The sequence below is a fragment of the Lathyrus oleraceus genome, chromosome 2 (assembly GCF_024323335.1).
Source record: "Lathyrus oleraceus cultivar Zhongwan6 chromosome 2, CAAS_Psat_ZW6_1.0, whole genome shotgun sequence".
Taxonomy (NCBI): domain Eukaryota; kingdom Viridiplantae; phylum Streptophyta; class Magnoliopsida; order Fabales; family Fabaceae; genus Lathyrus; species Lathyrus oleraceus.
The window spans coordinates 60,303,456-60,320,316 of NC_066580.1; the positions used below are offsets into that span (position 1 = coordinate 60,303,456).

The 16,861-nt window shown below is 35.2% G+C and overlaps 2 protein-coding genes across 2 annotated transcripts; both read left to right on the plus strand.

Moving 5' to 3' along the window:
- The first annotated feature begins 361 nt into the window (after nucleotides 1–361).
- Nucleotides 362–790, plus strand: LOC127121923 (uncharacterized mitochondrial protein AtMg00240-like). Its single transcript, XM_051052347.1, has one exon. The coding sequence runs from the start codon at nucleotides 362–364 to the stop codon at nucleotides 788–790; it is 429 nt and encodes a 142-aa protein (XP_050908304.1).
- A 6,755-nt stretch (nucleotides 791–7,545) lies between these two features.
- On the plus strand, nucleotides 7,546–15,363 carry LOC127118083 (probable leucine-rich repeat receptor-like serine/threonine-protein kinase At3g14840). Its single transcript, XM_051048230.1, has 24 exons — nucleotides 7,546–8,036; nucleotides 8,152–8,326; nucleotides 9,923–9,994; nucleotides 10,107–10,175; nucleotides 10,297–10,368; nucleotides 10,448–10,519; nucleotides 10,644–10,715; nucleotides 10,835–10,906; nucleotides 11,002–11,073; nucleotides 11,181–11,252; nucleotides 11,351–11,422; nucleotides 11,522–11,593; nucleotides 11,680–11,742; nucleotides 11,864–11,926; nucleotides 12,010–12,045; nucleotides 12,173–12,213; nucleotides 12,334–12,710; nucleotides 12,825–13,020; nucleotides 13,127–13,276; nucleotides 13,367–13,485; nucleotides 13,584–13,794; nucleotides 13,901–14,138; nucleotides 14,356–14,506; nucleotides 14,822–15,363. Exons 1-24 carry the CDS (start codon nucleotides 7,940–7,942, stop codon nucleotides 15,185–15,187), a joined length of 3,000 nt encoding a protein of 999 aa, XP_050904187.1. The 5' UTR covers nucleotides 7,546–7,939; the 3' UTR covers nucleotides 15,188–15,363.
- The last annotated feature ends 1,498 nt before the right edge of the window (nucleotides 15,364–16,861 follow it).

Below are 16,861 nucleotides of genomic sequence, written 5' to 3' on the forward strand. Positions count from 1 at the left end.
AATGCTCAGGGAGAGTCATCGAATATGGTGTGTAGGCTACACATGTCTCTTTATGGTCCTCAGCAATCTTCGAGAGCTTGGTTAGGCAGATTCAACAATGTAGTACAACAATTTGGTATGATACGTAACGAAGTTGACCATTCTATTTTTTTTTATCTTCCTCAGTCCAAAGGTGTATTTATCTTATTGTATATGTAGATGATATTGCCATAACTGGTAGTGATCAACAAGGATATTCCAGTTAAAACAACATCTCTCAAATCAATTTCAAACAAAAGATCTTGGTAAACTCCGTTATTTCTTGGGTATTGAGGTAGCCCAATCTAAAGATGGTTTGGTGATTTCTCATCGGAAATATGTTATGGATATTTTGGAAGAAACATGTTTGTTGAATGCCAAACCAACTGATACTCTTATGGATCAAAGTATCAAACTACTATCCAATTATGTGGAGCCTCTATCTGACCCAGGAAGGTATAGGAGATTGGTTGGAAAGTTGAATTATCTCACAGTCACTCGTCTGGACATTACTTTTGCAGTCAGTGTGGTAAGCCAATTCTTAAATTCCCCTTATCAAGAACACATGGATGTTGTTATCCGGATTCTGAGATACATCAAATATGTTCCAGGAAAAGGTATAATGTATGAAGATAAAAGACTTACTCAGATAGTTGGATACTCTGATGCTGATTGGACAGTGTCACCCATAGATAGACGATCCACCTCTGGATATTCTGTAATTCTTGTAGGAAACCTTGTATTTTCTGGAAAAGTAAGAAATAAAACGTAATTGCAAGATCAAGCTGATAGAGTAATGTATTAGTTAGCATTCTGTCTTATTACAGTGCTGAGCTGTAATAGTTAGTGACAGTTGTAATAGTTAGTTACAGCATGCTGAGCTGTAATAGTTAGTGACAGTTGTAATAGTGACAGCTGTAATAGTTAGTTACAACATTCTTTCTATATAAGTAGAGTCATTGTATCTCATTGTAATAGAATGCAATTTATGAAATTCTAACAGAATTCTAACTGATTTCTCAGATTCTATCATGGTATCTAGAGCTGCTTCTTTTTCGATCCAGTAGAACTCTACCATGGCTTCTCCATTTCATAGTGACGGTGTGTTTCCATCTTCGCATGTTAAGCTTTCACATCTCATCTCTGTTAAGCTTGATGATAAGAACTTCAAGCAGTGGAAGCAACAAATTGATGGGGTCATTCGCGGTCACAAGCTTCAGCGATTTGTCACCGTGCCGGCGATTCCTCAGCAGTTTCCGGCCAGTTCGGATTCTGTTCTAAATGGTGCTAACTCTGCGTATCTTGATTGGGAACAACAAGATGCGCTTATTTGTACCTGGCTTCTATCAACCATTTCCGACTCCCTACTTCCGAAGCTTGTTGATTGCAGGCATTCATGGCAGATCTGGACTGAAGTTCATCGTTACTTCAACACCTTACTCACCACTAAGGCGCGTCAACTCCGATCCGAATTGCGTCGCCTCACAAAATGATCGCTTATGATAGAGGAATTTATGGTTCGTGTTCGCGAAATCAATGAGTCACTGATTTCGGTTGGAGATCCCGTTCCTCTTCGAAACCTAATCGAAATCGTGCTTGATGCGCTTCATGAGGAGTACAAGCCAATTGTTGCAGTTGTGAACAGTAAAGAGGATCTAGGTTCTCTTGATGAGCTTGAATCGTGTCTCCTTGCGCATGAATCCAGACTTGAGAAGCATCGGAAAGCTGTTCTCACTGAGCCAGTGTCGGTGAACTTGACGCAAGTGCCGCCGTCATCATCGCAGGTCACAACTGATCAGCCCGGTGCTGGTATGGAGTCGTTTCCTCTTGGAACTAGTCATGTCACTGCAAACGCTGAGAATCATGGTTATCACTCAAGAGGTGGTTGTTTTGGCCGCGGCGGTGGCAGATTTGGCCATGGAGGAGGTCGTTTTGGCAAAACTCAATGTTAGATTTGTCACAAATCTGGACATGATGCCTCTATCTGTTATCACAGATATTCGAATTCCAATGCTCCTTCGTTCTCACCTCATAGAGCTTCCTTCAATCCTTTCATGCTGATTGCACGACCTATGTATCAACCTTCATTTGGTTATGTTGCTCCTAGGCTAGCTCCTCCTCGATCTCCTCTACCTCAAGCTTTTCTCACTGGTTCAGATCCTAATTTCAACAATCAATGTTGGTATTCGGATTCAGGTGCGTCTCACCATGTTACACCTGATGCTTCAAATTTGTCTGACTCTATATCATTGCCTAGATCTGAGTAAGTGTTTATGGGAAATGGTCAAGGTTTGTCTATCAACTCTGTAGGCTCTATGCAATTTCCATTACCAAACTATTCTCGCATATCTCTCACCCTGCACAATTTACTCCTTGTGCCTCACATCACCAAAAACCTTATCAGTGTTAGTAAATTTGCTCAGGACAATCATGTTTTCTTTGAGTTTCACCCTCAATTTTGTCTTGTCAAATCACAAGTTTCGTCTGAAATCCTTCTTCGCAGCGTTGTTGGAGCTGATGGTTTATACAAATTTCTCAACCCTTCTTCACAACTGTCCAAGTCATTTCCTAGTCTTAATACATGTGTAGCTTCATCTTCTGAAGCTTGTAATCTCAGCAACTCTTGTAATCATTTCCTGCATTCTAATGCTAAGTGCACTTGTATTTCTCTCTGTACTAATGATTCCTATATGAATGAAATTGGTTCAGCCTGTCATAATATTCCTAATGTTAATGTTGCCACTCAAAATATTTCTAAATCATCTCAGCATGTTAATACCCCTGCTTCCATATTCCATAATAAGTATGTTTTATGGCATACACGTTTAGGACACCCTCACCATCATGCTCTTGCTGAAGTGCTAAAACTCTGTCACATACCCATTCCTTCAAAACCACCAGCTGAACTGTGCGCTGCCTGTTGTTTAGGAAAGTCTCACAGACTTCCTACCTCATTATCCACCACTGTGTATAACCATCCTTTTGAACTGGTTGTCTGTGACTTATGGGGTCCAGCTCCTGTTCAATCTTCAGGTGGCTACACCTATTTCCTGACCTGTGTTGATGCCTATTCTAGGTTTGTTTGGGTCTTTCCTCTTAGACTAAAATCTGACACTCACCCAGTTTATTCAGTTCAAAACCATGGTTGAACTTCAGTTTAATTGTAAAATTAAAGGTGCTCAGAGTGATGGAGGGGGTGAGTTCAGACCTTTCACGAAATATCTCACTGAGTTAGGAATCATTCATAGGTTTACGTGTCCACATACCCATCATCAAAATGGTATTGTTAAACGTAAACATCGTCACATTGTGGAAACTGGTTTAGCATTACTTACTCAATCCACACTGCCCTTAAAATTCTGGGATCACACCTTTGTTACAGCTGCCTATCTTATTAATAGGCTTCCTAGTCTTACTCTTCATAACCACTCTCCTTATTCCAAACTTCTAAACAAAAATCCAGATTATTCATGTCTTAGAGTGTTTGGTTGCGCATGTTTTCCTTTCCTTCGTCCATATAATTCTCATAAACTTGACTATAGGTCTCAAGAGTGCATCTTTCTAGGGTACTCCACTCTTCATAAAGGGTATAAATGTCTTGCTTCTAATGGTCGTATATATATTTCTAAGGATGTTCTTTTTCATGAATCTAAATTTCCTTACTCCACATTGTTTCCCTCTTCTTCTTCCAACAACACTGCATCTTCATCTCCCACTTCTTCCTCCTGGTTTATGCCAGCAGTTTCATCATCTCCTCTTCCTCTTCATCATATCAGCCCTACTCCCTCTCCGTCTCTTCCTTCTACACTTCCTGCCAATTCTACTACTGACTCTAGTTCTTCTCACAGTCCACCAAATCCTCTTGTGACTCCTGACTTATCTAGCTCCCCTACAACACCCTCCTTCACTTCAAATATTTCCCCTGGTCTTATTCTTTCAGATTTAGCTGAAGCCAGTACTATATCACCTACATCCTCCCCTGACACCACATCTACTGCTAAGTCTATTTCAGTTCCACCTAACCCATCCCAATCTGTAATTAATCCCCTCAATGTACATGCCATGCAAACTAGAGCCAAGAGTGTTATCACTCAACCTAGACTTAATCCTACACTTTTGCTCACTCACGTGGAGCCTACTTCAGTTGGTCAGGCCTTGGCTGCTCCTCATTGGTTTAAGGCTATGAAAGAGGAGTATTAGGCCCTTTTTGAATAATCAGACCTGGACTTTGGTGTCACCATCTGGTTCTAGAAAACCCATTGGTTGTAAATGGGTTTTTCGGGTGAAAGAAAATCCTGATGGATCCATCAATAAATATAAGGCCAGACTTGTGGCCAAAGGGTTTCATCAGCAAGCTGACAGTGACTTTACTGAAACTTTCTCACCAGTTGTGAAACCTGTTACAGTCAGAATTGTTTTGACTCTTGTAGTCACACACAGGTGGACAATTCAGCAGATTGATGTGAATAATGCTTTCCTCAATGGTACTCTTGAGGAGGAAGTTTATATGCAGCAGTCTCCTGGGTTTGAGGCTTCTGATGAGACACTTGTGTGCAAATTAAACAAGGATATCTATGGGCTTAAACAGGCACCAAGGGTCTGGTTTGATAAGCTTAAAAGTGCCTTACTACAACATGGATTTCAGGCCAGCAGATGTGACACCAGTCTGTTTCTACTTCATACTAGGAGTCTCAATATTATGGTCTTGGTCTATGTTGATGATATAATCATCACTGGAAATTCTGCAACTTTCATTACTTCATTGATCAAGAAACTTAATGCTGCCTTCTCTCTTAAACAGTTGGGCAAGTTAGACTATTTCTTAGGAATTGAGGCCACTCACTTACCAAATGGTTCCTTGCTTCTCTCTCAAACCAAATATGTAAGTGATTTGTTAGCCAAAGTAAATATGTCTAATGCCAATGGAATGCCTACTCCAATGGTTTCTAGTAGCAAACTCTCCAAAGTTGGGTCTGATGTAGTGTCTGATCCTACTCTGTTTAGATCTGTTGTTGGTGCTTTGCAATATGCTACATTGACAAGGCCCGAAATCTCATTTTTTGTGAATAAAGTCTGTCAGTTTCTGTCAAATCCATTAGAGGATCACTGGAAGGCTGTAAAGAGGATATTGAGGTATCTAAGTGGCACTCTTCATCATGGTCTTATCATTCAGCCTGCATCAGTTCAGCAACCTCTGTCTTTGCTTGGGTTCTGTGATGCTGATTGGGCATCAGATCTTGATGATAGAAGATCTACTTCGGGGGCTTGTGTGTTCCTTGGTCCTAATATTGTGTCTTGGTGGTCTAAAAAGCTACAGTTGGTTGTCAGGTCAAGTGCAGAGGCAGAATACAGGAGTATGGCTCAACTTGCTGCAGAAATACTTTGGGTGCAGTCCCTTCTCAAAGAACTACACTGTGAGTTTCAAACTCCAAAGATTCTGTGTGACAATCTCAGTACAGTCACACTTGCTCATAATCCTATTCTGCATAACAGGACTAAACATATGGAGTTGGATATCTTCTTTGTGAGAGAAAAGGTGCTCAACAAGAGTCTTGTTGTGGCTCATGTTCCTGCTCAGGACCAGTGGGCAGATGCTTTAACTAAACCATTATCTGCAGTGAAATTTCTTCCTCTACGTGATAAGCTCAGGGTATTCAACAAGCAAAGCTTGATTGACACACCCTCCACTTCTAAGGGGGAATGATAGAGTAATGTATTAGTTAGCATTCTGTCTTATTACAGTGCTGAGCTGTAATAGTTAGTGACAGATGTGATAGTTAGTTACAGCATGCTGAGCTGTAATAGTTAGTGACAACTGTAATAGTGACAACTGTAATAGTTAGTTACAACATTCTTTCTATATAAGTAGAGTCATTGTATCTCATTGTAATAGAATGCAATATATGAAATTCTAACAGAATTCTAACTAATACAATAAGACAGAATGCTAACTAATACATTACTCTATCACAAGCGTCGAGGTAGAGTATACCATGGCAATGACAACGTGTGAATTTATTTGGTTAAAACAGTTGCTAAAGAAACTTCAAATTGAATAAGCAAGACCAATGACACTTATTTGTGATAATCAAGTTGTATTGCACATTGTTTCAAATCCAGTCTTCCATGAGAGGACCAAACATATTGAAATAGACTGTCACTTTGTCAGAGAGAAGATCGAGTCAGGTGACATCGTCACAAACTTTGTCAACTCTAATGATCAATTGGCAGATGTGTTTACAAAATCCCTACAAAGCTCCATAACTAATTATATATGTAACAAGCTTGATGCATTTGACTTATATGCTCAAGTTTGAGGGAAAGTGTTGATATTTGTAAATATATAATATTAAAGAATATTTGTACATATAATAGTTTCACATCGACTATATCATGTAATTAGTTACAATCTCTCTCTCTCTATATAATAATGTCTCCGTAGTGCTTTTTAAAACACACGGTTTATTCAAATATCTCTTAGTGTATCGGATTTCAACAGAAGAAAATGTTTGAAGTGCGAAATAATTATGAACAAATTTTCAATACCCATAAATCGTGATGTAGTTGGAAGGTTAGATTTTAGACACATGACAAAAATGATGGGGGGTTCGAAATATTGATAGGTGTGACTTGATTTTTCTAATACACCCTGGTGCGTCTAACACTATTGAGCTTGATACACATATATAAATGATAGGTAACTCGAATCGGTAGACTAGTAATACCATATTAGAATTAAAATTTGATCTAAAAGATCTCTATAAAACCGAATAAGAGGTCTCACTTTGTTATAGGCTTTATCTTTAACGTAGAACTTGGTGTTTTCTTTGAACATTATCCTGTTTTAAGTGAATATCTATTTTATGTATTTTTGTCCTTCCTATATTTATCCTCTCATGAAGAGCTTGTTCTAGATAAGCAGCAATGTTAAGTCAACTTGGTTATGAAAGTAGATGAGAACAGCGTTGGCTTCAAATAATTGCAAATCATGTAGCAAAGAAAGTAATCATTGGGACTTGCACGTAAACCTGAAAACCGTGGCTTTTTTCTTTTCGAACATATTATTGATGAAGCAAGAAAATAAATCCAACTATGGATCTTCTATATCTATTATCTTACAAACACACATGGCGGGTCCTTATTTAGCAGTGAAGTCAAGTAATTTCCATGTGACACCACAGTAATTTCATCACCTTCAAATTCATATCTCTCTCTCTCTCATCACAATATTTTCCATTTCCATTCATAGAATAAAGATAAAATCCATGCTTTTTATTGCATAAACTGTAGGATTGCTCCTTGGCTTTATGTATATTATATTATTAGTTTTCATTAAGAACCGGGTGCTATACTGCCATTGCCTCCTGGTTTGGTTATAGTCATAAAGTTAATATATTTTATTCATATATATGTATATATTAGAATATTATACAACTAGGTGTCATTGATAAGAACCGTGTGGTAGGTAGAGTTATAGTCACAACTGTCATCACCAACTGGTCTTATTGTACTGTATACACTGTTTACACGTTCTACATATCAGTATCAAAAAGTCTTGGTCCTTGTTTTCAATATATTTCCAATTCATCATTATTTGTCTTTTTTTCAACTAAGTATTATATATTATGAGATTCCAAGTATAAAATTACACAATTGGGCAACATGTCAACAGTTGACTGACTTAATCAAATACAGAAGCACATTTTGTTTCTTAATCAATGTTTTTGATAGCTTGATGTATAATACTATTCTATAAAGCTGACTTCTATTCGGATTTGAAGTTTCTCTTCATTTCTCATCACCAAACAAGTTGTTTACAATTTCAGTCCTTTCATATTCATATATCTACATGATATATCTTTAGCTGTTTTTTTCTGCTACTCAATTTGAAGCTTTGTATTTTGTCATCATATCAACAAGCATGAATAAAAGTTTCCTTACTTTCTTCTTTCTTTTCCTCTTTGCATTCTTTTTCTTTGCCACCTTAGTTTTTGGAGCCACTCTCTCAGAAGATGAAGGTATATCAATATATATGCAAAATTGTAAATAGATTGTCTTATTTTTCTTACTTACACACATATCAATGTTATGTATTGTTTATGTAGATATCTAAAATTGTTTTTGGTATTGTAGTGGAAGCTCTTAAAGATATTGCTAAGACACTTGGAAAGAAGAATTGGGATTTCAGTGTAGATCCATGTAGTGGACAAAAAAATTGGACATCTTCTGTTCAAGTAAAAGGGAGTGAAAATGCTGTCACATGCAATTGTACCTATGTCAATGCCACTGTTTGTCATGTCACTAACATGTAAATCTCTTACCCTTCTGTTATAAAAAAAACTCTATTTTTAGTTTTCAATTTTTCAGAAACTCATGTGCTGTTGAAGAAAAAAAATACTCTAAAATCTTGAAAAAATTTAGCAATATTGAAACACACATACAATAAGGGTGGTAAAACTGTCCCCGATCGTTAGGCATGTCTGTGTTGCACTTTTGGTAGGATAGATAATATTTTAAGTTCGCATCCTTTACTATCACTATGGCTATTCTGCCTTGTTTTTTTTTTGACTTCGACAAATGCATAAATTAACAAGGCAAATATAGATTTGTCATGTTTTTGATTTTAAGATTGTAGGGTTGGCACCTCTAATAAGTTACCAAGATAAACTATTTGATGAAGTATTCTTATGTTTTAATAAAAGAATTGGGAAAGCAACAAATGTTCACATGCTAGCTTTGTCAACTTTGTAGTGCTGCTTTCATGCTGTTTTATGAAAACGTACGATATGTCTTTATTATTTTTGTATATATCTTTTATTTTAGCTTTATGGGACCAATGATATTTTTATTATTTATGTATTTTTTGCAACTTGTATATTTGGTAGGGGTTTTCAAAACCAAACCAACCCAATAGAAAACCGCAAACCAAACCAAACCAAACCGAAACCGCAAAAAACCGCATTTGGTTCGGATTCGTTTGGGTCATTTTTTAATAAAACCGCACGGTTTGGTTTGGTTTGTGGTTTGTATTTTGCAAACCGAACTAAACCAAACCAAATCGCATTATGTTACAACCCAAACTTCACATATCCCACATCCAACCCAAACCTCAAATCTAGTATGCCTTAACCTTATAATTACAAACGATTTTCTCTTAATCACACTTAGGGTTTCAATTTCAACCTTCTTAAATCTCTCATAATAGTATCACACATTTTTCTCATATTCTTTTCCATGTAGGTCTCATATTCTACTCTAATAAATCCTCTATTATGTTCTTTTTTTTTAATCTTTTATGTTACTATTTTCTCTTCCAATTACGTTTTTATTGCACTTTTCTTCTCAATCTCGCATCTCTTATGTTTTTTTTTCATCTTCTCTACTCTCTCATCTCATATGTTTTTTTTTATGTTTTATTATAATGTCTTTGATATTATTTTATGCTACTATTTATATTTGTCTTTTATTCCACTTTTGTCTAATATGATTTTTTTTATATTGAATAAAACGTTTTTGTCTAAATATGATGAATTTTGATGTTATTTAGTAATGTATGAATGACTAAATACAAAGTTATGTCATTATTTATAGGAGTATATATGGTTCAATAAAACTATTATAAAAAACCGAACCAACCGAATCAACCAAAACCGCATTGATTTGGTTTGGTTTTATTTCTAAAATCCAACCGAACCAAACCGAACCGCATGCTTATTTCTCTCGCGGTTTGGGTGATTTTTATCGGAAAAACCGCCCAAACCGCACCGCGAACACCCCTAATATTTGGTATGCTTGGTTTATTCTCCCACTTTCACAAACAAGGAATGATGACTCCGTTTTTTTTAAATGATTTTTATAGTGTAATATAATTTTATATAAAATAAATTTATGAATGTACATGTAGACTTTTGAAAAGTCAAAATCTCCGCGGTACTCTTCCAGCAGAATTGGTCAAGTTGCCTTATCTTCAAGAATTGTAAGTTTCATTTATTCCATTATTACTTGTAAATATTACCAGACATGACTTTAATATTAATTGGATTAAAAAAATACTCTGATATTAATATATTACTCTCAACCTATTACAGTGACGTTTCCCGCAATTATTTAAACGGTACAATTCCTAAAGAATGGGGCTCCACGAATCTCTTTAACATGTATGATTTCTGTTATTCCATCTTCTTTTTCTTTCTAGTTTTTATAATTGTTTTCTTATATGTAATAAAGAAGCTAATCATGAATAATGATAATGATAACATGTTTCTTAACCATTTACAGAAGTCTCCTTGGAAATCGATTAACTGGTTCAATACCAACAGCTATAACAAACATATCCACTCTACAAAGTTTGTGAGTTTCCACTTAATCAAATTTTTTCAATTTATGTTTTTAATTCAATTTTGTAGCCATTTTAACATGAATTTTACAGGGTATTAGAATCCAATCAATTTTCTGGAAATCTTCCTCCTGGGTTTGAGAAACTTACCCAAATTCAAAGATTGTAAGCACTTTATTTTATTTCAGTTTCCTTTTACATCCAATAAATACTAAATCTCCAATAAAGAGATTAAAGACGGATTTCATTTTTTCGGTCTCTAATTTTTGTTGCTGTTATTTATATTTAGGTTACTCTCTTCCAACAATTTCAATGGAGAATTACCTGCTGCATTGGCCAAACTCACCACATTACAAGATATGTAAGATTCACATTATTTATTGAACTATTGAGTAATAACTAAATTATAGAATATTGTTTTGATTCTTTTGAACATATAGTAACTTTTCTTTGTTTCATACACAACTTTACTATGTATAGTCGACTTGGAGACAATCAATTCACCGGGAAGATACCCGATTTTATTCGAAGCTGGACAAGTCTCAAAAAACTGTAACTATTTTTATTCTCTATTTTATTTTATCTACTTTAACTGTTTTTTTATTTTTATCAATTTCTTGAATTTAACTTGTCTGTTTTTTCATCAGAGTGATTGAAGGGAGTGGATTAAGTGGGCCAATTCCTTCTGGAATTTCAGTTTTGGAAAAATTAAATGACTTGTATGTATGATATTTTATATATTATGTTATTATATAGTAAACAATGTTTCAAAAATAAGTTTCTTATTTTACTAATTAGTTATGAATTTGATTTTAAATTAATGCAGGAGAATCAGTGATTTAAATGGATTTGAACATTCAACTTTTCCTCAACTTAGTAATATGACATTGAAAACATTGTGAGTTAATTGCACTCACTCTTAGAGTAATAGATAGCATAAAAAAAAGTACTCATAAATTCATAATACATTGTGTTATCTATCTTTCTGTTTCATAGGATTCTAAGGAATTGCAACATCAATGGAACACTACCTCCGTATCTTGGGACGATGACTAGTCTAAAAAACTTGTAACTCCATAATTTTTCAATTTTGTTTCATTTCAATTCATGTTGAATTCTCTTATGCGGTTTTTAAACTCGTCGTCCTTGGTATGGTTTCGTTTTCAGAGATCTCAGCTTTAACAAATTGAGTGGACCAATTCCAAATGACTATGATCCCCTAAGAAAAGTTGATTACATGTAAGAACAGATTTTATCTCAAAAAAGCTACTAGTATTATTAAGTTCTTAATGAATATTAAATTATGTACATTATTTTTTATGCAGATATTTAACTGGAAACCTTCTCACTGGACCAGTTCCTTCATGGACACAGAAAGCTGATAACATGTGAGTTTTCTTTGAAATATGAATTATATGATTCTTTGGAGTTCCTAAATGTTTCATTATTTTTAATTATTTTTATTTGACTTATTATAAGATTCTGAATCAAATTTTATAACTTTTATAGAGATATTTCATACAATAACTTCAGCCAAAGCCAAGGGAGTCAGACATGTCAAGATGGAAATGTGTAAGAATTCTCGGCTTTATATTCATATTTTTTTTCGAAATTAAGAACCTATTTGATTCACAACCATTTCTTATGTATCACAGGAACCTGTTTTCTAGTTCTTCGACCCACAATGACTCGTAAGTTTTCTGTTATACATGCTGCATTATTTCTTTAATGTATGTGACTTTTTCATTTCGTCTTAAGAATCTTGAATCGATTATTTGAGATTATGCTAACTTATTTTCTCCTCTGTCATTATCCTAGAGGAAAGGTTTCTTGTTTGACAAGCTTTGTCTGTCCTAAAAGTAAGTTTCTTTGTGGCGAAATTCCTATTGATTACTCACATTTCATTTTTGCTTCAACATTTTCAAAGGCATGCTAGGAATTCATAAATGAAATTTCTCACACTATTTTGCTTGTGCTAGCGTCGTATGCTCTACGTATAAACTGTGGTGGAAAGCCGGTAACAGTGAATGGAAGCTCATATGATGATGATGGAGATGCAGCAGGACCAGCTAGATTCCACCAGAGTGGAACAAAGAATTGGGCATTTAGCACCACCGGTAACTTCATGGATAATGACGGTGGAGACTATTATACATGGTCGAATAAATCTGCGCTTTCTATGGCCAATGCTGAACTATTCATGACTGCACGAGTTTCTCCCACGTCTCTTACTTATTACGGATTTTGCCTGGGAAACGGAAACTACACAGTTAATCTACATTTTGCCGAAATCATGTTTACCGATGATCAAACTTATAACAGCCTAGGAAGACGTGTTTTCGATATCTATATTCAGGTACATGGCTAACATTTGTTCAGACTAAATTTCGTCTCACTCAAAAATTGTACTTAATAGTTCATTACTTTGTTATCATTGTGAAGTATTAACATTTGAGTTGAAATGTGATAGGGAAAACTAGTACAAAAGGACTTCAATATTGCAAAAAAAGCCGGAGGAATTGGTAAGGCGGTAACAATACCATTCACCGCTGTTGTCGCGAATAGTACTTTGGAGATTCGCTTGTATTGGGCGGGAAAAGGGACAACTAGTATACCATTTAGATCGGTATACGGTCCTCTTATATCCGCTATATCTGTTGAATCCGGTAAGCTATACTTCATACTATTCAACCATTATATTGCAGCCGCAATTCAGTTTAAAACTATCTCGATATTGTGATCTGATCAAACTATTGTATAATATTGTTGCAGATTTTCCACCTCCTCCTGAAAATGGAAGCAGCAGCATATCTACAGGAGCTGTGATCGGAATCGTGGCTGCAGCAGCCATTGTTATCATTCTCTTAGTTTGTATACTTCGGTGGAAAGGCTGTTTTGGAAAGAAAAGCTCTTTAGAAAAAGGTAATCAAAACGATAAATCAGGGACTTTTCATGTGCCAAGAATTAAGTATTTTAACTTAACTTTGATTTTTAATTTTCATCAATTAACAGAGGTAAAGGGTTTAGACCTACAAATGAGTTTATTTAACCTAAGACAAGTCAAAGGAGCAACAAATAACTTTGATATTTCAAATAAGATTGGAGAAGGAGGGTTTGGTCCAGTATACAAGGTATTAACAAATTATCTTAATTGTCACACATTTATTATAATTTTACCTATTGTATAGTAAAAATTCTTAAACTATATATAACATATTTCCAAATTCAGGGATGTCTATCAGACGGAACATTGATAGCAGTCAAGCAACTTTCTTCTAAATCAAAGCAAGGGAATCGCGAGTTTTTAAACGAAATTGGCATGATTTCGGCTTTGCAGCACCCTAATCTTGTTAAACTCTATGGATGTTGTGTGGAGGGAGATCAGTTAATGCTAATATATGAATATTTGGAAAATAATAGTCTTGCTCGCGCTTTATTCGGTAATTTTTCTAAATGGCCAACTTCGATCGTCATTTATATTCTGCATATTTTAAATTATGACTTCATGGTACCATTTTTTAATATCTATACACTTCACAAATGAAGGGACTCAAGAACAGCAAATAAGATTGGATTGGCCAACAAGATACAAGATTTGTGTCGGTATTGCTAGAGGTTTAGCATATCTTCATGAAGAATCAAGATTGAAAGTTGTTCACAGAGACATTAAAGCAACCAATGTTTTGCTTGATAAAGATTTGAATCCGAAGATATCTGATTTTGGTTTGGCGAAGCTTGATGAAGAAGAGAACACTCACATTAGCACTCGAATAGCAGGAACATAGTAAGTTCTACATTTAAATTTATTTTATCAAGAAATAGTATTAATTAATTCGTACTTTCACAAGCACGACTCAATCTTTGAAACAAACATAAGAGTATCGTAAGAATCAAACAGGTATAGAATCTATTAATAACTTTGCCTATAGTGCAAGCTATTGAAAAATAATGGATTTGTGTTGATTTCTAAAGTTCATGTTGCTATTTTTTTAATTATACAGCGGATATATGGCTCCAGAATATGCTATGCATGGTTATTTGACCGACAAAGCAGATGTCTATAGTTTTGGAATTGTTGCCTTGGAAATCTTACACGGTAGTAACAACACCACTCTTCGACAAAAAGAAGAAGCATTCCATCTTCTTGATTGGGTAAGTATTTTGTTTATGTGTTTGCGTCATGCCAATTGTCTTTAGGGATCATTATCAATATAGTCAAACACAAGTTCTTAAGTAAGATCTGTTTGCTTGTCAAAGATCGTAAAACTCCAATCGTTAGCACGCCACGTTTTTTTTTATGATCTTACTTCAAAAAGCTCGATCTTGACCACACCAGCGACGAAAATGATCTTTCTATGATCGTAGCACTCTCAGACATTCTTAGAATCCAACCCTCGATCTTGACTATACTAACCATTACTATTTCAAAAGTAGTATCTAATTATTTCATTGTTCTTAACTTACCAGGCACATGTCTTGAAAGAGGAAGGTAATTTACTAGAGCTAGTAGATAAAAGATTGGGATCAAATTTCAAGAAAGAAGAAGCAATGGTGATGATAAATGTGGCCCTGTTATGCACAAATGTGACATCATCACTTAGGCCTGCAATGTCTTCAGTGGTAAGCATGCTGGAAGGTAGAATTGAAATTGAAGAACTGGTTTTAGAGTCGAGTGAGGTATTGGACGAGAAGAAAATGGAAGCAATGCGAAAATATTATCAAGATCATAGTATATCAATGGAAGGGCCATGGACTGCTACAACTTCTTCTTCAGTAGCCACTGATCTTTATCCTGTACAACCAGATTCTTCTTACTTGGAGAAAAGAGTTTGAAGACTATGGAGATGAATTCTCTCTAGTTTTGTGGGTTGGTTTGTACATTTTTTCTTCTTCTTATTATTTATTCCTTTTAAACTTGATTGTAATAATACCACTGTGATTTGTTTTTGCTTTTGGAATGTAGTACTAATAATTTTTCTTTTGATTACACTAATCATTGCTTTTGTACATTTTCTTTTCATCTTATTTATTCCGTTTCGATTTTTTATGGCGTGTTCCTCTGTATTGGATTCCTTCCCATTTCCAGTTTTTATAAAATAGAGAGAGACGTTTTTCTTCTTAGCCAGCTGTCCTAGCCAGCTGTCCTAGCCAGCTCTAATGAGAGAGAGAGTAATTTCTTTTTTTTTTAATATTTTTTTTCTACTTGTTTTATATACTTTCAAATTCTAAAAAATATTTACACAATTAAATTAAAACAAAAATATATAACACAAATTTAAACCAAATACTCGATTAATTCTAATTAATTCTCCTGATTATTTTGGTAAAAAAACAAAAACAAAAAGATTAAAAATCATGGATAAAAAAGATCGAAAAATTAAATTGAATAAACCAAAATGACTAGCGCGAAATAAAATTCTAGTAAACAGATAGGTTCTCATCAAATTTTGAAGTAAAAAATTGTTGGATATCCACTAAAATCTATGGAGAATTTCAATCAGTCTTGATGAACAAGATTGTTATTACTAACACAATGAAAAGAAAAGAGCAATGGAGAAAGAAAGTAAAGAACGATGACGGAGAAGAAGAATTAAAATTTTGTAGAGTTTCTCTCTGCCCACAAACTGTGGAAAACTTCTTATTCATTTTGCAACTGTAAAATACTGTGAATACAATGTTATGAATACTCTATTCACTTCATTAAAAGAATAAGGGTTAGTCCCTCTATTTATAGATTTAGGTTAACTTGGATCTCAAGGCAAAGCCCAAAATAGCTAACACTACTAAAATAGACATAAGTCGAAATCCTGTGTGAATCAACATGCTTCGACACTTCAACACACTAACACAACTCAACACCCTAGGTGATTTGACACTTCCTTGTTCTGTCGAGCAACCTGCTTCGACACAAGGAATTACAATTCAACACACCACCTAATTCATTGTGTCTAAGCTATCTACATTCATCATAGCTCTTAGTCTTCTAAACATTTCGACATGCACTCCCTTTGTCATGATGTTTGCAATCTGATTTTCAGTTCTGCAGTGTTCCACATTCATCTTCCCATCTGCTACCTGCTCTCGAAGATAACGGAACCTCATCTCGATGTGCTTACTTCGACCATGTGCTATCGGATTCTTTGCCAAATTGATAGCTGACATGTTATCAACCTTCATGGTAGTTGCTTCATGACTCTTCGCTGTTATCTCTTCGACCAGATTCACCATACATGTTGCTTGACATGCACAAAAGGAAGCAACTGTGTATTCTACTTCACACGACGATAATGCCACTGCTGGCTCTTTTCTCGAACTCCAAGCAACCGGTGCACCATGTAACATAACCACATAGCCAACTGTGGATTTTCGATACTCAGCATCACTACACCAACTTGAGTCAGTGTATCCCACTAATTTGCATTCTTTTCCTTCATCATTTGCAGGAAACAAAATGCCATAGTCGAGAGTTCCTTTCAAATAACTTAGTATCCTCTTCGTCGCTGCTAG

Bases quoted from the DNA above. Each gene is read 5' to 3' on its own strand.
- LOC127121923 (XM_051052347.1), top strand. From the start codon at position 362: ATGGATATTTTGGAAGAAACATGTTTGTTGAATGCCAAACCAACTGAT.
- LOC127118083 (XM_051048230.1), top strand. From the start codon at position 7,940: ATGAATAAAAGTTTCCTTACTTTCTTCTTTCTTTTCCTCTTTGCATTC. The intron at 10,369-10,447 runs GTGAGTTTCCAC...TGAATTTTACAG, and splicing joins ATATCCACTCTACAAAGTTT to GGTATTAGAATCCAATCAAT. The intron at 10,907-11,001 runs GTAACTATTTTT...TTTTTTCATCAG, and splicing joins TGGACAAGTCTCAAAAAACT to AGTGATTGAAGGGAGTGGAT.